Consider the following 24,112-nt stretch of genomic DNA (forward strand, 5'->3'; position numbering starts at 1 on the left):
CTCAGTCTGTTATTTGTCATCAGTTACACAACTGCTTAATTTAGCTCACCTGGGAGCTCTAAATTAGTTTGTTTTTTTCACAAGGTGAGCAATATAGGCACAGTTATTCCTCATATTACTAGCTTCCATGAGGACCATGACCCATACATTAATATATCCTTGACCATTGTAGCAATTTGTATCTCTGGACATAACTGAAGAATGATATTATGTATGTTTGAATTTGCCAACTACTCAGTGTTAGTACACATAAAATATTTGAAGTATTGAAATTCTGGTCAAAGTCCTTCTGTGACTTATATGGAATAATTTGGCACTTTTTTACCATAATTAGATATAAAAAGATGTGGTATGAGTGCCAATGAGACAACTCTCTATTCAAATCACAATTTATAAAAGTAAACCCTTATAGGTCAAAGTATGTCATCAACATAAGTTGGATATCAGTGAAACATTGAACTGTAGTAGTCCTTCATGAAGGAATATTTCACACGTTTGCCATCTATTTTCACCATTTTGTACACGCTGGCACCAGTAATTTCTCAGCTCTAATAACCTCTTGATTTTTCAATCAAAAGAACTTGGGCAACTTTAATAAATCTGGTTTTTATACGACCGCAAAAATTGAACATTTTTTTGTCGTATATTGGTATGACATTGGCATTGTCGTCGTCGTGGTCCGAAGACATTTGGTTTTTGCACTATAACTTTAGTATAAGTAAATAGAAATCTATAAAATTTAAACACAAGGTTTATGACCATAAAAGGAAGGTTGGGATTGATTTTGGGAGTTTTGGTACAGTTTAGGAATTAGGGGCCTAAAAAGGGTCCCAAATAAGCATTTTTCTTGGTTTTTGCACAAGAACTTATTATCAGAAATAGAAATCTATGAAATTTTAACACAAGGTTTATGACCACAAAAGAAAGGTTGGGATTGATTTTGGGAGTTTTGGTCCCAACAGTTTAGGAATTAGGGGCCAAAATTAAACTTTCTTTGATTTCATAAAAAAATGAACCGTGTATTTAGATTCCTAGTTTTTGGTCCAGTTTTCAAATTGGTCTACATTAAGGTTCAAAGGGTCCAAAATTAAACTTAGTTTGATTTTAACAAAAATTGAATTCTTGGGGTTCTTTGATATGCTGAATCTAAACATGTACTTAAATTTTTTATCATGGGCCCAGTTTTCAAGTTGGTCCAAATCGGGATCCAAAATTAAACTTTGTTTGATTTCATCAAAAATTGAGTATATGGGGTTCTTCAATATGCAGAATCTAACCATGTATTTAGATTTTGGATATTAGACCATAATAGGTAAATGACCAATTTAAATTTTTTAAGTTTTTAAATTTAAGTTCTTAGACCACATTCATTCTGTGTCAGAAACCTATGTTGTGTCAACTATTTAATCACAATCCAAATTCAGAGCTGTATCAAGCTTAAATGTTGTGTCCATACTTGCCCCAACTGTTCAGGGTTCGAACTTTGCGGTTGTATAAAGCTGCGCCCTGCGGAGCATCTGGTTTTTAATTCATCATTATTTATGCAGTGCTCCATGTAGAAATTAAAAGGGAAAGGGTGCCAGTATCAATAATGTGTCTATGATTTATCAAACATTGTTGAAACAAACTAGATAATTTATTGTTATCTATATATTACATTTCATAGAATACATACAATAGGGAAGCAGGAAGCAAATGAAAGACCTTCATTCTTTGAACTATTTCTGATAATTCTCACAAAGTTGAGATTACTTGTTCAGGAACTTTTAATCAAATTTTTATACAATGTACCATCCAATCAAAGTTTTTTTTATGCCCCATTTATGGGTATTATGTTTTCTGGTCTGTGTGTCCGTTTGTCCATCTGTCCTGCATTTTTGGTCAAGGTAGATTTTGATGAAGTTAAAGAACTATCAACTTTAAAACTTAGTACACATGTTCCTTATGATATGATCTTTATTAATTTCAATGCCAAATGAGAGTGTTGACTCCAATTGCACAGTCCACTGAGATAGTGCGATTTAGGCATCTGTGTACTAGGGACACATTCTTGTTAGATTTTATGTATTTATGCTTTTTTTTTCAGGAAGATGGGGGATGTTAATAGGAATCAATCTGACTGTCTGTTTGTGAATTTATCTGTTCTTACTTTTGAATCCTTTGTCCAAAATAAGTCAACTATTGTACTAGTACAGATTATGATGTGTCAACTCTGCAGCATAAAGGATTTTCCTCTGTTGAGTATTTTCATAATTATGCCCTTGAATTATTTTCAGAGGCAGATTTAGGGGGGAAGCCCAGGGGGCCTGAGCCCCCTTTTTCTGTGAAAAATTTGGTTGATTACATAGGCAATTAATGAAGCATGGCCGGAGCAGGCCCCCTCTTAGGCAGTCAGTGGGCCCCCACTTATGACAATAAAATTGAGAATGGAAATGGGGAATGTGTCAAAGAGACAACAACCCGCCCAAATAAAAAACAACAGCAGAGGGTCACCAACAGGTCTTCAATGTAGCGAGAAATTCCCGCGGAGGCGTCCTTCAGCTGGTCCCTAAACAAATATATACTAGTCCAGTGATAATGAACGCCATACTAATTTCCAAATTGTACGCAAGAAACTAAAATTAAAATAATACAAGACTAACAATGGCTTGATCCGCCACTGGTTTTTACGCCCAACTTAGGGGCATTATGTTTTTCTGTCTGTCCATCCTTTGATTGATTCATCTGTCCATCTGTCCTGCTTCAGATTAAAGTTTTTGGTCAAGGTAGTTTTTGATGAAGTTGAAGTCCATTCAACTTGAAACTTAGTATACATCTTCCCTGTGATATGATCTTTCGAATTTTAATGCCAAATAAGATTTTTTTACCCCAACTTTTTCAGTCCACTTCGCATAGAAAATATGTGTACTATGGATACATTCTTGTTATGATATTTAGCATTCATGCTACATAATGAAACTATATTTATATTGTAAGATACTAACTATAACATACTTATAGGCAATGCTGGTCCATGGACAAATCCAAGAGTAATGGCTATTAAGACTTGGTTATGTTGGTGCTATTCAGAATACACTTTTTGGAAGCAAGTTCTTCGAAATGCCTCTTTAGATGTTCATGAAACTTTGTATTCTAGAATACTCAAATAAGGTTGTACAAACAAAATGTGGAAGGTTGACATTATGTGTGTAAGGTTTGGAGGACGTGTTTTTCAACAAACTAAAGGTATTCCCATGTTAATCAAGTGTGTCCCTCCTCTTGCCGACTTGTTCTTTTATACTTATGAGGCTGACTTGATATAGGAACTTCTTAGGAAGAAAGATAAGAAGTTAACAATATCCTTAAAATTTAACTTTACTTTCCTCTATATTGATGATGTTTTATCGCTAAAAATAATTATACATTTGGTGACTGTGTTGAACACATCTATCCCATCGAACTAGAGATCAAGTATACAACAGATACAGTTAAGTCTGTCTCACATCTTGACTTACATCTAGACATTGACAATGAGGGTCGGTTGAAAACAAAACTTCGATGATTTCAGCTTCCCAATTGTGAACTTTCCTTTTCCTGTAGCAACATACCAGCAGCGCCTTCATACAGAGTATATATCTCCCAATTGAAACGATATTCCCGGGTTGTATTTCCAATCATGATTTCCTTGATAGAGGTTGCTGCTCACGAGGAACCTATAAAACCAAGAGTTCCAAATTCAAATTTTACGGACGCCATCACGAGTTGGTTGATAGTTATGAAATATCCGTTTCACAGATGATATCGGATATGTTGCTTATGTTGTAACTACAATACCGTTCCCTATTCACGAATGTGACCTACCGAATAAGACTATTTACCGAGGCTTGTAATAACATGAGCAACACGAAGAATGCCACATAAGGAGCAGGATCTACTTTCCCTTCCATAGCACCTGAGATCACCCCCAGTTTTTGGTGGGGTTCGTGTTGCATTGACGTTACGCACGGTATTCGGTCTATTTTTCATTTGACCATTTCTTGATGCATAAGTGAACAAAAACAAATCAATTCTGCGTTTTATTAAATAATTACTTGTCTTAGTTTTCTATGATGTGTATTGTGTACTATTATTTGTCTCTTTGTCTTTTTCTTGTTTAGCCTTGGCGTTGTCAGTTTATTTTCAATCTGTGCGTTTGACTATCCCTCTGGTATCTTTTGCCCCTCTTTTGTGCATTTAATAGAAAGCATGGGTGTACTGGTTCGAATTAAGGAACACGTGCGTAATAACATTTAGAATGTGTTTGTCTATTAGCCGTAGAAAGTTTGATGTTGAAGACAGGTCTATAAAGTATCCACAATATTAGTACTCTGAACAGTTTAAAGCTTGAATTTTTGTTTACACTTTACTCTGATTTAAAGATCATCTGGGTTACTGTCTCGTCAATATCTTCCCCTTATCTTCTTATTTCCGTACATGCATTTTCTGAAAGGGTAGATTTATATTCGACGTAATCGTGAACTATGAAAATGGTTTATGCAGCATTAGTTTGTGACTTTAAATAATGAAGTTTCGTCCTATTGGAGATACAGTTGTATGATAATTGTGGATACAAATGCCTCCCAAAATCTTTTATATACATTATAAATTTCATGTAAATATCCACAATACAACCACCTCTTATATGTCAAAAATATTCATGTTCATATAAAATAGCCTCTTGCATCAAAACAAAATATCGCAATTAATCTTATGCAATAAGCAGGTTCAGTGTCTGTTATTTGTCTTGATTAACAGGAAACAAGAAACTTAGTATGTACTCTTATCATAAGAGTCATATAATATAATGTTCAGTGTATATGTTTTATTTCAACTATAAGATATAGACCATTAAAATCTCAATATAAACTGTATAGAATTGGCTTTATAAAATGTAACTACATTCTTTATGCAATGTTGTACATCTTGGGATTATGTTCTATGTCTAGTTTCCCTTAGGTTATGATTAACTATTGGACAATTTGACTATCCATTCTATATCATATTGATGTGTATCCACAAATATTTTCCAAAACCAGCAAAGTTAAGTAAACTGACACATGAGTTTAGTGTTAAACGCAACCTTAGTAGGGACAGCTAGACTGATGAACATGTGGTCGAGTTGAGTTTATAATAGCTTTCAAAGTCGCTCTGAAATACAAAAACTTGAAATTACAAATTTAATTTCACTTTGCATTTCTATACTCGGCACTATAAAACGACAGATCACAAACACTATTTTCAGGTTTGACATAATTCTATGAAACAAACCGGGGTACTAGTATGCAATTCTGAAAAAAATATTGATTTCATGTTTTGGCTTTCCTGAGATGAAATGATACGGAAAAATACATATTGATGGAAAGTACTGATAAACCTCAGTACCAATACTAACAGGATGCGGTATCCTGTACATAGCCCCATGAAATTCGAACTAGTTAAATAATTAAATTGTGCAGGAAATAAATAGTAAAGTATCCATATCATAGTTACCGGAAATATTGGATCGTCTGGTACAGAGGAAGATCTACCATTTTACCATTAGTTGATAATTATGGCGGAAAAGCCAAAACTAGATCCGAAGGACTATCAAGGCAAGTTTATTTCAGTTTAACAAAAAAATGTATAGAAAAGTTTAAAAGATATCTTTTATAAAAAGTCAATTATATTCTAACGAATACCGGTTAAAAAACATGTATGCACGAACTTGGCTTTCCAAACGTAAAGCCTCTGATTAGTACATGTAGTACTAAGCTGGCAACGGTTAAAGCAGGAGTTAAATGTTAAATGTTTGTTTTAATGAAGTAGTAAATTGAAAAATAAAATAATATGAAATTGAGAAAGGAAATGGTGAATATGTCAAAGCGACAACCACCCGACCATAGAGCAAACAACAGCCGAAGGCAACCAATGGGTCTTCAATGTAGCGAGAATTCCCGCACCCGTAGGTGTCCTTCAGCTGGCCCCTAAAATATGCATAATAGTACAGTGATAATGGACGTCATACTAAACTCCGAATTATACACAAGAAACTAAAATTTAAAATCATACAAGACTAACAAAGGCCAGAGGCTCCTGACTTGGGACAGGCGCAAAATTGCGGCGGGGTTAAACATGTTTATGAGATCTCAACCCTCCCCCTATACCTCTAGCCAATGTAGAAAAGTAAAAGAATAACAATACGCACATTAAAATTCAGTTCAAGAGAAGTCCGAGTCTGATATCAAAAGATGTAACAAAAGAAAATAAATAAAATGACAATAATACATAAATAACAACAGACTACTAGCAGTTAACTGACATGCCAGCTCCAGACCTCAATTAAACTGATTGAAAGATTATGTCTTCATCATATGAATATCAGGTACAATCCCTCCCGTTAGGGGTTTAGTATCATACTATCATAAAATATATGAGAAGAACATAACCCGTGTCATGCCAACAACTGTTTTTTTAGAAATAAATGTGTTTAGTTCCGATGCAAAGACCCTATCAGTGAATCAATGTTAAAGCCAAAATATGCAATCTTTAATGACCTGACAACAGTATCGTAACTATATCCCCTTTTAATAAGTCTATTTAAAGGTTTTGTTAGTTTCTGAGGAGAATACTGACATTTTTGTGCTTTATAAAGAATATTTCCATAAAATTTTGGATGTGAAATACCTGAACGTATAAGATGTCTGCATGTTGAGTTATATTTACGAATTATTTCCTTATACCGGTGATAAAATTTAGTAAATGTTTTGACCAGTTTGTGATATCGAAAACCCTGGTGTAATAATTTTTCAGTAATACATAAATTTCTCTCGCTAAAATCTAATACATTGTTACATACACGAGCGAATCGTACAAGTTGAGATATATAAACACCATAAGATGGTGACAAGGGAACGTCACCATCTAAAAATGGATAATTAACAATAGGAAATGAAAAATCATCTCTTTTATCATAAATTTTTGTATTAAGCTTCCCGTTTATGATATAGATATCAAGATCGAGGAAAGGGCAGTGGTCATTGTTATCATTAGCTTTATTTAAAGTAAGTTCTACAGGATAAATTTCTTTAGTATACATACTGAAGTCGTCATTATTTAGAGCCAATATATCATCCAAATATCTAAAAGTATTGTTAAATTTTTGTATCAAATGTTGTTTTGATGGGTCTTTGCTAATTTTAGTCATAAATTGTAACTCATAACAATACAAAAACAGGTCCGCAATAAGTGGTGCACAGTTAGTCCCCATTGGAATTCCAATAACTTGACGATATACGGAATCTCCAAAGCGAACAAAAATGTTATCAAGTAAAAATTCAAGTGCATAAATAGTATGAAACTTTTTGATATTAATCGGCGGTTTATTCTACACTGTGTAAGCGTCATGAGGTAAAATTTAAAACTAATATCTAACCCAAACACTTTTTATAATATAACATACACGTATGGATGTACTCTTCTGACGATTTTAACGTAATTTGGAAGTGGTCAACGGGAGATAACTCGCGATTGACTTCGATGTCGCAAAATGGCTGAAAAAGTTATATCTCGCAGAAGATAAATATTATCGATTAAATGTACATTAATTGTTTCCATATTTTCATTTAGTTAAAAATAAATTAATAAAAGTTAAATAGAAATGGTTGTATAAAATTAGAACGACTTACTCAAAGTCCCGGATGTCAGTCGGCAATGTAAACAATCGTCTGCCGGTAGATATTGTTGACATTGATTATGGTACGCAAAGTGAAAGGTTTTAAGAGTAAAAAGCAGACGGAGCGGTTACGAAAGGTTCTACAGGGTCTAGTAGATCGGAGAAGGGAAAGATGTACAACAGATGTGAAGTATCCTTCCGTTTTCAAGGACCATTCTTATGCATCCGCGAATGATGGCAACCCCCCTATACACGTCGCGGAGCAGTTGTTTTCAACTTCTACAGAAACTTCCTGGTCTATGGGCAGACGTATAGTGGAACTTGGTGTACTTGCAGAGGGTCTGTCCGGCTGCAAAAAGTGTGGACTACCTCTGCAGTTGACGCATGCATCTGGCATTTTGACATATGGATTGTCAGCTATTATCAAGGTAAAAATTCACAGACATTTATATTCTTTCTCGTTGTATGAAGAAGATGTTCCTTTAGGATAAGGGGAACTGACCACCTTCTTTTGCACATGCTCTCTCTTCAAATTCATAGACTTTAAACAACCATGAACCAACCTTTTAGTGATCATGAAAAATGTGTTTTTCAAGTGGTTTATATCATCATGGTGCCCATTTTTATTAATGTTCATTTGATGTTGAACCACTTATCTTTAGAATTTTTCAGCATAGCAACCCCCTCTTTTTAGGACAAGAATTTGATTTTTTTAGGAGAAGTATGACTAATTTTTTTTTATAGTCTCTGACTTGCCCTGTTATTTTTTACAAAACAATTCTCATGATTTTGGGTTTTTTTCATTTGTTCATATTCTTCTCCTTTTTTTTTTTTATAGATTTTCATCCTTCCTTTTTTTCTAGTTGTTCATTCTGAATTTTTTAGTCAAGACACTTGTCTTACCTTTTTTTCAAATTATATTCTAGCCCCCCCTCCCCCTAAAAATCAAATGGTAGCTTCCTAAGACTTCGTTATGGTGAGGGGGGATAGGAGGGGTCCTGATCCTGAAATCCCAGGCTTAAAAAAACAACACCCCGAAATCCCGGACTTAAAAACATGAAATCCTGAGGTCCCGAAATTCTAATAAAGAATTCCCGGATCCCGAAAGGGTCAATCCCGAGCTTAAAAACACCCGATCCCGGAGTCCCGATAAAGGTCCTATCCCCCCTCTATGGTGGAATCTCATCTTTTTAAGTGACCTTCTATAAAGGTTGGGTCTGTGACTAAAATAATGCATCTATTCAATGCATGTGTCAAATGGACTGCATCAGGATTTAATACTTGTAAAAAATCAACAACTCTACCAAACACAGTATTATTACAGGAAATTTTGTTTTGTATTTAATACATACAGTAAATATAAAACAGAAGATGTGGTATGATTGCCAATGAGACAACTATCCACAAAAGACCAAAATGACACAAGCTGGTGGTAATAATTTTGAAAACTATTATTAATCTTTTTTTGCAGTCACTTAATTTTTGTATACTTATATATTGATGTACAAAAAAGACTTGTAACATAAAACAAATCATTTGGGTTAAAGATACATTAAAACTATTAAAGATGGTGCTTAGTTGAAAATGAACAAACACAGCTTATGGGGGCTGAGGTCAGGTAATAAAAATAAAATGACTCTTCGTCAATTTCTTTATTCTGTAAAGCTTACAAGTAAAAAGTAATAACAATCACTTTAAACCCAATAGTATACACAATCTGCATCGGCAAAAATTGTTTTTACTGTTGAATGTATACAACACACTGCATGTAGTAAGTACATATTGCATTACATTAAATTTTAATGAATTTTTAAGAATATTTTTTCTTAACATTTTAGATACCATGTTATAATACCAGATGTCTTCACATAAACAATGTTGCAACTGGGAAAAGACATAACAAGATATGGGATGCCAACACCAAATTAGCTACAGGTATTTTTAGTGAACAACCATTGTGTCTAAAGTCTAAATACAATTTTGCAAATGATAACTAGAGCAAATTATTATTCCCCCTTGTAAAAATGTCTAGAGGCACACAAATATGCATGCAGTATCTGATGACAACCACTTTAATTACAGGGTGATCATGACTTGGGATATGTACATAATGTTTATATTGAATATTTATATGCTTACTTAACTGTGAGGTGCTGATTTAAATGGGGTCAAGTGGTTTATTATATAGAGAACTACTGGAGCATGAAAATTTCGGGAACCGTAACTGTCTGTAAATTCAAAAATTTATGCAAGATTTTAATTATAATGAATAATTCAATTGAGTTATTATTGCAGTACATGTATAAAAAACTTACATTCAATTTTACACTATATTTTGGTCACAAAATGCAACTTCTCCTGTTATAGTAATACATAATATTGATTAAAATTTGTGAAATTGAACATGCTAAGTAATTTGTCAATATTCAGTTTATTTTATATGCTGCTATTACAAATTAAGCCTCTCAATGTTAAATTTTCTCTTTTTAATTTTAGCTATGGTACATACTGGAATTGGAGGGAGACAAGTCAACACATTCCTCACAGCTCTCAATATACCACCTGTGAGTAATACATTACTCAGTGCAAGGCAGAAGGAATCAGGGGGTGCTATAGAGACTGTTGCAGAGAGCACTGTGGCTGTATGTTTATCTGAAGAACTAGATATTACAAAGAAGTAGGTGCATATATGATCTAGCTGAAATCTATTTATCGTATAATGGTTATGATTATACTGCATGTATATAAACAACGACGTGTAAACAATTTAAATTTGTATTGAAGATTGAAGGTACATGTAACGTCATAAGTATAAGACTTAAAAGTATAAGAATACAATTATGCCGTGTTACAGTAACGTAATATTTTGTGTGTGATTTCGAACACTATTATCGCCCTTGACAATAATCTACCCTCTCTAAAAGAAAGGTAAGACATGCATGTCATTTAAAAAAAGGTTTCTACTGTACAATGTTAATGAACCAAGATAAACTCTGTCAATTCCAAAAAATAAAAGGGAGATCATCAAACATAAGGGTAGTACATGTAGGCCAAAACTGATTTTGCATTTTGTTTGAATTCTTTAAGTTGAGACGAATCATTATTTAGCGCGAAAATTATAAAATTGGATGTTTCTATTACAGCTCTAGTTTTTATTATCTTTGTTTTGTTTTTTCAGTAAATCTGATAGGGATGAATTGATTGTGAGTGTGGATGGAGCCTGGCAGAAAAGGGGAAGTGGCAGGTCATATGACAGTCTATCAGGTATAATCATCAATAAAACAAATCTTCAACTTTAATCCTCATGGATTGATTTTTTGTAAAAAGCAAACAAAAATATTTATTTCTGTTCTCAAAATAAACAAACTTGGACGGAGAGTTGTCACATCGCCACTCATACCACATCTTCTTAGAATAAAAACTGCATTGCAGAAACATTAAACATTATATTGTAACAATAATAGGCAGCCAAATTCTCTTACTATATCATTATACCCAAATAAAAAAAAAGGGGGGTAATGTTTCTTTTTGGGGTGGTATATAGCAGTCACCCCGTCTCTTTGTCTGTCTGTCTGTCTGTCCTTCCATATGTCTTGTAAGCACAACTCCTCCTTAATGGATGGATCAATATTGATGAAACATTACACAGTTGTAGAACACGATCTTAGAATGTGCTTGAAGGAGGATATTTCTGGTTAGAATTTTTCAAGGGAGATTATTGAACTTACTTAGTTTAAATATCACAATATGGCAATAGATCTTGTAAGCACAATTCTTCCTTAACTTGTTACATTGCTACAAAATAGAAATCAAACTTTTTATTTTGCAGGACACTGTTCCATGATTGGTGCAGAAACTGGAAAGATTATAGGTTACAGTGTTCGCAGCAAATTTTGCAAAACCTGTGATGAAGCTAACAGAAAGGGAACTAAAGCAAAAATGCATGACTGTCGACTTAATTGGGATGGTAGCTCTAAAGCTATGGAGCAGGATATGGTAGTCGAAATGGTCCAGAATATAAAAAACAGTGGTATCACTGTTGGTACTATTATTGCTGATGACGACACCACAACCATTGCAAGACTGAGAAAAAAAGTAAACCCCAACATAAAGAAAATGTCTGATCGAAATCATGTCAAAAAAAATATTGCCAACTCACTGTACAGTCTCGGACAGAAACATAAAAAATTAAATCAGAAAATTATCAAATACTTTTTAAATTGTTTAAATTATATGCTGTGCCAAAACCAGAATGACCCTGATGGTGTTGAGAATGGTCTGGAAGCTGTGGGTAGACATCCATTTGGTGACCACACTTTTTGTGATAAAACATGGTGTTCACACGTTGAAGATCCATCAAAGAAATATGCATCTCTGCCGTTTGGAAAGCCGTTAAAAGACATTCCTCTCCAAACGGCATTGATGGACCTTATGAAAGGATACAAAACACAAAGCAGCAAGCTGTCCAATCTAGGAAGCACACAGGGGAACGAAAGTTTCAACAAAAGTGTGGCATCCAAAGCACCAAAGGCACATTTTTACAGTGGTTCCTCCAGTCTAAATATAAGAGTAGCGGCATCTGTTGCACAGAAAAATGAAGGGCAATCCTATTTACTCAAGGTATACTATTTGATTTATTTTTGTTTAAAACTTCTTTGTTTACTACTTTTAAGCACTTGTCAAGAAGCAGGGACAGGACATTTAGAAAGACAAACCATAGGAAAAATTAGGAATCATACGACAAACAAGGAACAAGTAAATAGAACTAAAAAAAAACGAAAACAACAAATTTGAACCTCAGACAGAGTAAAATGTAGCTTATAAAATAAACAATGAACAGACAAAAGTCTTCTTTTAAAAAAGCAAATATATCACCTATGTGTGCTTACTGTTTTTCAAATAAATTGTTAGAACTTAAATTATATGGTTAAATTTAGTATGTTAGTCTGTTTAAATTTAAGTGAAAATACTTATTACTATATTATTCTTTCAGGTCAACAAAAAAATAGGTTTATCTCCAGGTGTCCATACAAAGCGGTTGGCAATTTTAAGAGATATCCAAGCAAGAAAAAGGAAGGCAATTAGTGTCACACGGAAAGAAAAAATCAGACGGATCCAGCTGAGAAACAGACGGTATGTTGATAATGCACTTCTGCAAACCCCAAATAAACACAACACATTCCATTTTTTAACTATGTATTTTCTTCTGAGCCAACAATAGATAAGTTATCTCATAAAGTCATTGCTCATAGTAGAAGAATAAATTGTGTGCCAGCTAGTGTCAGTATTTATCTGGCTGTCTTGGCACTTTAAAGGAGCCGTTATACCATGTAAAAAAAGAACTATTAAAAAAATTAATTGCAGTTGCCCTAGTCATTTTGAAAAAGAAATACAATCAATCTTTATAATTACACCTTATGTAAATATCCTAGATTTTTATTTGTCGATAGCCATTGTATTTTCACCAATTTACTGTCATCAAATGAATATTGTTCATTTTTTAAAGCCTGCCCAGGTATTTGCCAAAAGGATATGCCTTTTTACCCTCTCTGCCCTGGTGTTTGCCAAAAAAAAACTCGATCTGACTGGATGCTTGTAACGTCACGGTCATAAATGTGTTTTTGAACATTAACATTTGGTGTAATAAAACAGATGTATCATGTTCTTGAGGGGTATTTTTCACAAATACTCCTTTTTAACATAATATATCTGTTTATAATTTTTTGCATTAGTTCTTTCAACTCATTCTTGGCGGCATCAAACTATGCTTACATATAATTTTTGTTAACATCAGGCAATGTATGCACATCTCCTTATGCTGGTCCAAGTTTGTGCAAAATACAAATTAATGTTGGTAAAGCATCTGCTTGTAAATAAACAAACAATATTCATTGGAAGAAAGATTCAGAAACAGACCAATAACAATATGTTGTCCATTATATATATTTTTTTTATTTTAAACCTGAAATTCAAAAATTATTGCTTTTTCAGAATAAAGAAAAATACTGTAAAAGAATTGTGCGAGGGCCTAAGTTACAGTAGCGCAATTGATCTGCAGGACCACCAGGACATTACAGAGATTCCCTCTGCACCATCTCCACCTATAGAACACTGCCATATCCAGGAGACAGCAAAACTTGTTTGCTTTGACTTTGAAACTACAAGTTTAGGTAAACATATAATTCATATTGAAATAATAAGAGATCAGTGTTGGTATTGGTATAGTTTGCAAGTCTTTAATTAACATCATTATTTCATCTTTAATATGCAACATTTGTACATGCAATCAAAATGAACAAGTTTAAAAAATCAGTAATTATTGAATGATACAAGAAATGAAACTGATAAAAAAACATTGCCTAAAATTTGTTAATATTGACATAGTCAGATATATATTATCATATGTAGTGAGAAATGTGCTTTCATGCAAAACTTTTAACTAATTAACAATTGCAATAATCAGTAAAGAGCAACTCCATTATCTTTGGTGCATAATTAACAAGAACAGCACAAAGAATTAAAATAAAAGTGTACTTTTAAAACTGCTTGAACACACTGCAACAGTCACATTTTTATCTCGAACTAACAATAATACAGAGGCATTATGTTCTTCAGTCTGTGCGTCCCTCAATCTGTATGTTTATCGATCCTGTGTCAGGTTAAAGTTTTGTAATAAAGTTTTTGGTCATAAATTTTTTTGCTGAATTAGTAAATCAGTAAATCTACCTGAAACATAGTACATATGTGGCCTATGATATGATCTTTCTAAATTCAATGCAAAACTAAGAAATGATAGGGAGAATGGGGCATCACTGAAATATGCACTACTATTCTATTAAAATTTCTCATATCAAATACAACATTTGATATAGGAACAATCACAATTCTATTTGCTTTAAAGTTCTTTTTATTCTTTTTTTACAGCACGTGACTCACACATCACTCAAATAGCTGCTGTCAGTGGGGACAATCATTGGAGCTGTTACGTAACTCCAAAAATTCCAATAACAAATCAAGCTAGTGATATTACTGGCATTACAGTTAGGAATGACAGAGTGTTTCATCAAGGGAAACCTGTTGACTCTCTTTCTATTTCTAAGGCCATGGAAGATTTTTTCAAGTTCATCAAAGGAGAAGGTGATAATATATACCTTGGAGGTCATAACATTAAAACATTTGATTGTCATGTAATGATCAATACTTTAAAATGTATTGGAAAATCCAACATTCTAAATACACATGTTCAAGGATTTTTGGACACCAGACTTCTCTTCAAAATTAATAACCCAGAACTCAAATCTTTCTCACAAATAAATTTACTCAAAACTCTACTGAACTGTGATTATGCTGCACACGATGCACTACAGGATGTGACATTCCTTCAAAAACTTATGGAATCCTCCAAAATTGACTATACTGATGCCAAATTTTCTTCTGCAACTTTTACTGTTCCAGCAGCATTCCATTCCTTTGACCAATCAGCTTCATGCAAGTTAAATCTACCTACACTTCTGGAATTTGTTGACAATAAGGTGTTAAGCATTGGAATGGCACGAAGAATTGCAGCTTCGAACCTTAATAAGGCTTCACTTCTTATAGCATTTTCAAGAGGTCAGGAGAATGGATTACAACAACTTTTTTCTGAGGAATGTGGCAAAGGACCAAGAGTAACAAGATCTTCTAAAATAATCCATGCTGTTTCCAAGTATATTTCAGAACACTTAATTGAAAGTTAATTTACTATAACTACATATCTATTTACAATCAACTTATTTATTCACTGTGACAGACTGATATTATAAATATTTTGTGTTTGTCAATCTTTGTAAAATACTTATATCTATTGTGACCCTAGAACCTTTTTTGAAAATTCTGAATTTCCATAAGAAGTATCCACTTCCACTAAAATTGTCTTAACCCAATGTAAAATAAATTCAACAAAAGCATAATATGTGAGTTAATTTTACAACAAAGCATATAGAAAACAGTGAATCTGTTTTCATGAGCAAATTGGAACCACACATATATTTATATTTGGCCTTATAAAAATATCTGTACATCATAAAATGAAAGGTTACTGTGCTTATAATGTTTAGATTTTAAATAAGAATAATGTATTGATATGTTCATTATATTTGTATAAAAAAAATCTGTTCATCTGTCTGTAAGTGCAATAATTACAAACATCAGAGAGTGTTCCATAATTTAATTCAACTTTATAGGTCAAAGGTAAAAACTTTGGCTAGTTTTGGGCTTGACACCTAAATAAATGTAACAGATGGACAAATATCTTTAATGGGGAGTTTCAGAGTAAAAATATCTATCTTATCTAATTATTATAGACTAATATAATAACACATAATTAGTCGATGTGCTGTATATGCACCGCATGAGAGGAAGTAAAGTTTTCATGAGATTTTTGGGGCAGGGTGGGGATAGTAAATAACATGAATTTTCAAAATGCACACTAACCCATATCTAATTGTTAAAAATGTTAATTGTAATTATGCTTTCAACTGCATGTTTATTGTGAAAAAAAGGTTGAACAGAGGAAGGGTTCCATTTTTTGTGTAAATGTTGGAATCTACGTTGATTTAGGTGAATAAACCCAGATTTCGGGGGGGGGGGGGGGGGGGGGGGGGGTGTAAAATGATATTAAAGATTTTTTGTATGTTATTATACTGTGTGTTATATGATTTTTGATCATGAAACAAGGTTTCAAAAAGATAAAACACCCAAATTGGGTTATTATATATAATTTTTTTTAAATCCACATATTGCTATTTTGTTAGAAATGTGATTTTTGGGGCGGGGTGGGGATAGTAAACAACTGAGAACTTTTTTTAATGTGCACTAACCCCTAATGTTTTTTGGCTGAAAATGTTAAGTTTGTCTATGCTTAACTTCATATTAACTGTGGGGAAAAGTTTAACAGAGGAAGTGTGCCATTTTTAATGTAAATGTTTGAATTTAGGCCTGTTTGGTGGAAAATTCTGATTTTTGGGGTGAAAAATTATAAAAAAAAATATTTTTGTATGTTTATAGACTGTGTGTTTTATGATTTTTTGTATTTGAGACAGATTATTAAAAAGATGAAACACCCAAAATAAGTATTTATTACACAGTTTTGGAAAAATCCATATTTTGCTGTTTTATTGGAAATGAGATTTTTAGGGTGGGGTGGGGATAGTAAATGACATAAAACTTTTTTTAATGCACACTAACCCCTAATGTTTCTTGGCTTAAAATGTTTAGTTTATATATGCTTAACTGCAAATTAACTGTGGAAAAAAGTTTAACAGAGGAAGTGTGTCATTTATTGGGTAAATTTTGGAATTTAGGTCTGTTTTGGTGGAAAATCAAAGATTTAGGGGGGAGAAAAAGGTTATAATTTTTTTTTTTGTATGCTTTTATATTATGTGTTTTATGATTTCTTGTCTATGATACAAGGTATTAAAAAGATGAAACATCCAAAATGAGTTTTTATTATATATATTTTGAAAAAATCCATATATTGCTGTTTTTGTTGGAAATTAGCATTTTTCTCATACTTTGTAAATTGTCCTTTTTCAGATGGCCGTAGTTTCTTAAAAAGCGCATTAGCCTATGATTTTTTTTTATGAATTCACTTCAGAAAACACTTATCTTCCAAAATATAATGACCATTTAAAAAGTTTAACAGAGAAAAAATTTGGCTCCTCAGAAGTGTACATCCTTAATGTTTGTATAAACAGGTGGTAAAGCATTTGGTCAGTTGATGGAAGACAGAGAAGCTGCATTAGAGGCAATAAATAAGGTGGGTTATTTTGCTGCTAAAAATAAACCTGCCGTATATGAATATTTTTTTTACATAATTTCTAGACAGGTAGGCTTAATTATCATTGTTTATATAAAGCTCTTCCCATATTTACATCTACGTGTGCTGTATTTGCAGTCTAAACCCTCCTTTTTCATGTTGCAGTTGTAGTTTTTTTTTTAGACTTAAGATCAGCTACCATTTATCTAAAATATATCATAGGTCTAAAACATTAGCTAAGTGTATTTCAATTTGATGTTTTATTGTCTTTTTCATTCTCAAATTACCAAGTTTAGAAAACGTACAACTATCTGCAACTATTAAAGGCTATAGTGTGACAATGATCCTTAAACAACAACAAAAAAGAGATATAGGCATAAGTTTTCACTTTGCTTAAATCGAGGACGGTTGCATAAATCAAGATACGGTCTTGGGTTTTCTCAATGCTGATAACCGTGACCAATAATTTCTTATATTTTCGTAATTGAACTACTGACTTCAATGGATAGTATTCTCATGGCAATGATATCACATCTCTTTGTTTCATATTGAAATAATTGCCTATAGCGTGAAGAAAACAAAAGTTTAACATAACTTTTCATTAGACTATATAAAAAAACTTTATGCTGCTAATTTCTAATATAATTTATTACTATGTATGGTATATACACTTTTCATTGCTTACAGGATTTTTTACAAGATGATAAGTACAAAGAGGTAGAAGATATAGAAGAAAAATTACAGACGTATAAAAGTAATACTTCCTTATATTCAGATACATCGAATAGTTATTATGAAACCCGTCATGACACTTCCCCTATTGATTCTAAGTACATTCACGTGTATAAGTGTATTGTAAGAGTTTATACTTCCTTGAACTATATAATAATGTCAGTCAGCTCCTTAAACACGCTAAATCTCAGCATGCGTGTGCATGGTAACTGATGCATATTATGTTTTCTGCGTTTCACTTAATATGATATTGTAAAAATTTTAAAACGTGCGATTTAGTTGTACTTTAAATTGTCAAATTAGTTATACAATTTAATTGTGTACGAATCAAATATGAAGTACAAATAATAGAATAATACGTTTTCCTTGTTTTTATTTCAAAATAAAATATTTTACCTCTTACATTGTCTTACTAGAATAAGAGTACAGTGTTCCGATCTATTCGCTTAGTTACGATTATATATTGTTATAAAACAGTCTATTTAATTTACACGTCCTTACATCAGGGGCGGAATAAGATTTTCTAAGAAATGAGTTGCCTTGTGGCATAGTTCTGTTTCTTGCAAATTAAAATGTCCAATAACAGGAGACGGGTATGCATGCTCTCTTTCAATATTCTGGTATCTAAAGTGCCTACTAATGTACTCTTGTTGAGTTATTCCGTTATAGTAGTTAGTTATATCTCTAAGAACTGGCCTTCCAGAAAAGTGTTTTGTGTTGCATGCCTTTATGTCATATTGTTCTGTGCATCCAATTGTACAAACATTGTCTAAATCTACTTGCTTACTTAATTCATGAATATTTGTCGGATCTCCATCGTTGTGTTTGTTAAATCCGTTTGTTAGGGATTCTATGCACACCTTTGAATGTTTAGTTTTGTAAGAATAGTCTCCTTTTCTATTGAAATGGTCGACTTCATGGCTAGTTTTATCATTTATGTTAAATGTAACTTTTGTCGCACAAAATTGTTCTGATGAAACAAGTCGCAATTCTCCGCAATTCACGGCATCATGTTCAACCCCATCACAAGAGCACGGTTTAAACTGCTGACTTGAATCCAAACTTTGTTTCTCTGCATCGGGATAATTGTTCAGCATCTCACTAAGGTTATTTATGTACACCATTGCATCCGTAAGAATTTTAACTTTTGAACATCTATCATATTCTGTCGAATACGGTATGTGATTCCTCAGATTTTCAAAGGCACCATTAACAGTGTGTATTCTCTCTCGTTCTCTACTATTTCGTCTTTTGACCAATTCCTCTGGTAACTGTGAGTGCGGAATGTGTCGACGTCTCTTTGTCTTTCTTTGCTTTCCTTTTATAGGTGATTCTTGAGAACTATTTTCTATCGCAAACTGTATTGTAGCAAACATTGTGATTATTTACTCTCTTGCTGTATTTGTCAACTGGTAAAGTCAAGATGTTTTTGAATTGCAATGTTCTGTTGGATCGCATTTACGAGTATTTATATAAAAAAAAGTTTACGGACAATTTACTTTTGACATTTTTATTAATAAAAATAAGTAAAGAAAGAAAATCAGGGAAACAGTGAAATTTTTAACGTAAATGGATTATAAATTATCTATCTTGTAAGGAGTAAGTATCTGCCTGGGGCAAAACGTTACTTGTGGCTCACGCTATGTGTCAAATCTTCAAGGAAGGGTGATAATACGTATACCTTTCACGCAAAGAAATAGACAATAATTATTTATTCACAATAAATCAATTTCTTTACTGTTAAAATTATCCGGCTGTCAACACGTTGATCAATCTTTCCTCAAATTGCCTCTCTGATAATCATGGATCATTCAATACGGTTGTTTAAATTTATTTAACTTTATAAAAAAGAATTCCAAATTGTTTCGTTCATAAAGGACATGACTGGTACCAATCAGACTAATAATACTTAATTTCACTTCTATATATTTTCATTTTTTGTTTACTAGTGTATAAATATAACGTTTACATTAGTTTGTATATATGTGTTGTATAGTCAATAATTATGCTCCCTGCGAACCGGAGTTTTTTTCCCCCAGTTTATCAGATGTACAAAGGATAAAAGAAATACGATTGTCTGTTCCGGGAGGACGTTAAAAGAGAAATACTATTTCCTTCCTATTCATGATTTTGAAACAAACACATTTAAATTGATTTGATTTGTGTCAATGCTTTGAACACACGTTAACTATAATATTTTGAAAAAAAAGTAAAAAATGCAAACAATTAAACTGTACAATTTCACGATACTAAAGATCTAGGACTATTATAATATTATACGGGATAACAAAATCCCAACATATCAATCAGTTTCCAGTCCCGTTAACGTTAGTATAACATAGTGCCAGGCTGAGCGAAGATTAACCAAAATCTCTTCAGTACAGAATTTTTATGTAAGAGTACGTAAGAAATCGCGCGTATCATTGATTTTTTTCTGAGAACTTTTTTTTTATCAAAATATATTTTAATAATAACTGTGTAATTTCTCTGTTTAAAAGTGTCTATTTTGCCCCGAGGTAGAGATGTCTTCACTCTCTGTTTGGTGGCAAGTCGTTGACAAAGGTGTGGATGTCCGTTTAGTCACACCACAATCGAGTAACTTAGCTAATTGCAACACAATTTGAAATCACCTTTTATTATTTGTATTAACAATGAAACAACCATTTAGTGTTGATACTTATGTTTCTATTATTGTGACATTGACATTTTTAACAATATTTTCAGACAAGTTCCTAGAATTCGATTTGGACACTTCTGGTGATATCGGTATGTGTTTTGATTTATCTTGCAATATGTGTATATTTGCCTATGAACGAATGCTTACACGAACCAAGTTCCATTTGACACGGGAATCAAATAATGAAATATTATAGTATATAACGGTATAACTTTCTTTTTTCATTTGCCTGAGCGTATTAGTGTCAAACGAGTGTCGGAACAGTTTGTCTGTATCGTCATTATATGTATCACCACAAATAATCATGAGCAATAACTGTGCTGTGCACAGTATCCAATTGTAGATTCCGTCGTTAAAAACTCCATGTTTTTTTAAATTTAAATTATTTTTATTTAAATATAAAACTTTTGAAAACACTTATTTTTAACGTTGTTAATACTTACAATAAGAAAACAACAAAACAAATTAACATTTGTCTTTTTTTTTTAAAACTATTGCTTATCTACCAATACAATGTATAAATTGGGTTCATGGCATGTTTAAGCTTTTTTTTTTAATTTCGTTCTATAGATAAAATGGGTTTAAAACAAATGCTGGAAAAGCTAGGACAACCAAAAACACATCTTGAACTGATGAAAATTATCAAAGAAGTGGATACGACAGGTTCCGGTACTATTAGTTATCAAGAATTTCTATGGATGATGTTAGGAGGAAAGAGTTCTATATTAAGATTGTAAGTCTTCATAGAACACAATATACCAACAATACATACACTTATTATATGTGACATTCAAGAACGAATGTAATTAATATAAAATTGAGAATGGAAATGGGGAATGTGCCAACTTGAGAGACAACAACCCGACCATAGAGCAGACAACAGCAGAAGGTCACCAACAGGTATTCAGACAATGCAACGAGAAATTCTCGCACCCGGAGGCGTCTTTCAGCTGGCCCCTAAACAAATATATACTGGTTCAGTGATAATGAACACCATACTAAACTCCAAATTGTACACAAGAAACTAAAAGTTTAAATAATACAAGAATAACAAAGGCCAGAGGCTCCTGACTTGGGACAGGCGCAAAAATGTGGCGGGGTTAAACATGTTTGTGAGATCTTAACCCTCCCATTATACCTCTAGCCAATGCAGAAAAGTAAACGCATAACAATACGCACATTAAAACTCAGTTATAGTTTTGTTTTGCTCTGGTATCAATTTAAACGATGGTAATAATTCGGATTGCCACCACCATGCATATTGTATCCATGGGTTCTTATAATTGTTAAAGGCGCTACATGCATATACATGTACATGTAATGTTCCTTGTTCCTGGTTGTTTGGTAGATAGTTTAACCATAAGCACTCGACTTTGTTTGCACACTTTTCTGTATGAGAGGAATCAAAATTGACCGCTTCCACAAAACAAATCTTCATCTAAGCTTTACAGAACTGAGAATCAAAAAAAAAAAAATATATATGCAAAACGATTTTACAGAAGCTATTAGTATATATATGGCGAATATTTTCCAAGAAATTAAAAAACCGGCACAAATATAACAGGGCAACAAAACGAGTGTCATTGTTTCATTTCTTTCCAAATATTATTAAAAGAAAACATTATTTTGAGAGCTATGGACATCAGTTACATGTAGACAATTGAAAAGATACATCAATTTCACGAGGAACATTTGTGATAAATATCAGTCGAGGGAAGGACATTTCTTTGCGAGGCCGATTTTTTCACAAAAATCCCTCCTGAACACGATACACCAGTAAATTGCACAGAGTATCAACAGAGAAAGTTAAACTTTTACTTCTATTAGTCTTCTCGCCTATAACATACATGTATTTCAGTTAGGAGAGCAGATGCTTTTGGTTAAGTACATAAATGATGAAGCGTCTGCGAAAAGGGTAATTGTACGAAATGCGTTTGGACAAATACCATTGCAAAGAGGGTACAAAGAGATACCCTTGTTTCATTATCTCGGGTAATTCATATTGAACGAATTTATCTTTATACAAGAAAATATAAAAAAAAAGTATATTAACTATCAAACAATTAAAATCCATGATATTTATTATATCTTATTTAGGTGTAATTATTGAAGGGAAACATGTTTATACTTCAAATCATATCGAAGTATATGTTATAAAATTTATTATTTTCTTTTCAGAATTCTTTTCTTCGAAAACGCCGCCAAAGACGCAGACAAGCCACATGGCATAGCACCTAAACGAACATTAAGTAGCTTGCCATGAACGCCGACAAGACTGCTTTTTTGCCTATATTTTTTATGTGTCTTATGAGAAAAACTGTACTAAAACATTAAAACCATCTTAGTCTCGAACTTTCAATATATACATTTATTGTTCAATTAAAAACCATCGATTCAATTGTTCCATGCTTTGGTCAGAGAAAATTAATACCGTGCACACAGTCCCATCCTCTTTTGTGAACTACCGAATTTGACTCATCAACAGACTTGTGTATCCTTCTGGGGCGCCGACCACATTCTCCTTCCCCGTTTTTTTGTACGTTTTTATTTCCATATAACGGTGTCAACTTTTCTGCGACATTTGATATAGAAATAAGAAGATGCGGTATGATTGCAACTCTCAAACATGCAGAAACCAATTTTAATTGTGGGTCACCATACGGCTTTCAACAATGAAGAAAACCCTTACCGCAAAGTCAGCAATATAAGTCCCGACCTGATAATGTAAAACAATTATCAAACAAACAAAAAACAACGACCTAATTTATGTAAAACAATGACGAAATACAAATATTATCTGTAGCAACAAGCAACAAGCAACAACCACTTAATGAAAGGCTCTTACAGAATCTGGCGGGGTTGAACTAGGTCTTTAGCGCTACTCCTCCTTTACCTGACCTGGGACAGTGGTGTAACAGTACAACATCATGAACATAAGAACAAAGTAAACCAATCAGTTAAAATGGGCCTTACTCATCAGATTAATACAAACCAGGAAAAAAAATATCTTACAAAAACACAGATAGGATGTTGCAGGGTATATATACATCACCACAACAAGAAACATAGTACAGATTTGAGAGCTCTCGCATTTACTGACAGCTAGTTTAAAACCAATAACAAGTAACAGAAAAGAAACATGTATCTAAGACTAAAATAGCAATTAGTACCCATCCAACATCTAATGGATTCAGTGAAACTCGTCATTTTCAGTATCAGAAAAACGGGATCTTTTGCA

The 24,112-nt window shown here is 32.9% G+C and overlaps 2 protein-coding genes across 2 annotated transcripts; both read left to right on the forward strand.

Annotated features, from left to right (window-relative positions):
* Positions 1 to 4,843: 4,843 nt before the first annotated feature.
* Positions 4,844 to 23,226, forward strand: LOC139490659 (allograft inflammatory factor 1-like). Its single transcript, XM_071277570.1, has 6 exons — positions 4,844 to 5,609; positions 17,404 to 17,465; positions 18,153 to 18,219; positions 20,922 to 20,963; positions 21,445 to 21,607; positions 23,053 to 23,226. Exons 1-6 carry the CDS (start codon positions 5,570 to 5,572, stop codon positions 23,135 to 23,137), a joined length of 459 nt encoding a protein of 152 aa, XP_071133671.1. The 5' UTR covers positions 4,844 to 5,569; the 3' UTR covers positions 23,138 to 23,226.
* On the forward strand, positions 7,619 to 17,145 carry LOC139490658 (uncharacterized). Its single transcript, XM_071277569.1, has 8 exons — positions 7,619 to 8,097; positions 9,508 to 9,604; positions 10,166 to 10,346; positions 10,848 to 10,933; positions 11,499 to 12,289; positions 12,663 to 12,802; positions 13,661 to 13,839; positions 14,594 to 17,145. The coding sequence occupies exons 1-8, from the start codon at positions 7,750 to 7,752 to the stop codon at positions 15,403 to 15,405; spliced, it is 2,634 nt and encodes an 877-aa protein (XP_071133670.1). The 5' UTR covers positions 7,619 to 7,749; the 3' UTR covers positions 15,406 to 17,145.
* Positions 23,227 to 24,112: the final 886 nt, after the last annotated feature.

The sequence above is a fragment of the Mytilus edulis genome, chromosome 10 (assembly GCF_963676685.1).
Source record: "Mytilus edulis chromosome 10, xbMytEdul2.2, whole genome shotgun sequence".
NCBI lineage: Eukaryota > Metazoa > Mollusca > Bivalvia > Mytilida > Mytilidae > Mytilus > Mytilus edulis.

Excerpts from the sequence above, each read along its gene's own strand:
- LOC139490659 (XM_071277570.1), top strand. The coding sequence starts at position 5,570 with ATGGCGGAAAAGCCAAAACTAGATCCGAAGGACTATCAAG. Across the intron at positions 18,220-20,921 it reads AAAATTACAGACGTATAAAA|ACAAGTTCCTAGAATTCGAT; the intron begins GTAATACTTCCT and ends CAATATTTTCAG. Across the intron at positions 21,608-23,052 it reads AAGAGTTCTATATTAAGATT|AATTCTTTTCTTCGAAAACG; the intron begins GTAAGTCTTCAT and ends TTTTCTTTTCAG.
- LOC139490658 (XM_071277569.1), top strand. The coding sequence starts at position 7,750 with ATGGTACGCAAAGTGAAAGGTTTTAAGAGTAAAAAGCAGACGGAGCGG. Across the intron at positions 8,098-9,507 it reads GATTGTCAGCTATTATCAAG|ATACCATGTTATAATACCAG; the intron begins GTAAAAATTCAC and ends TTAACATTTTAG. Across the intron at positions 12,803-13,660 it reads ATCCAGCTGAGAAACAGACG|AATAAAGAAAAATACTGTAA; the intron begins GTATGTTGATAA and ends TTGCTTTTTCAG.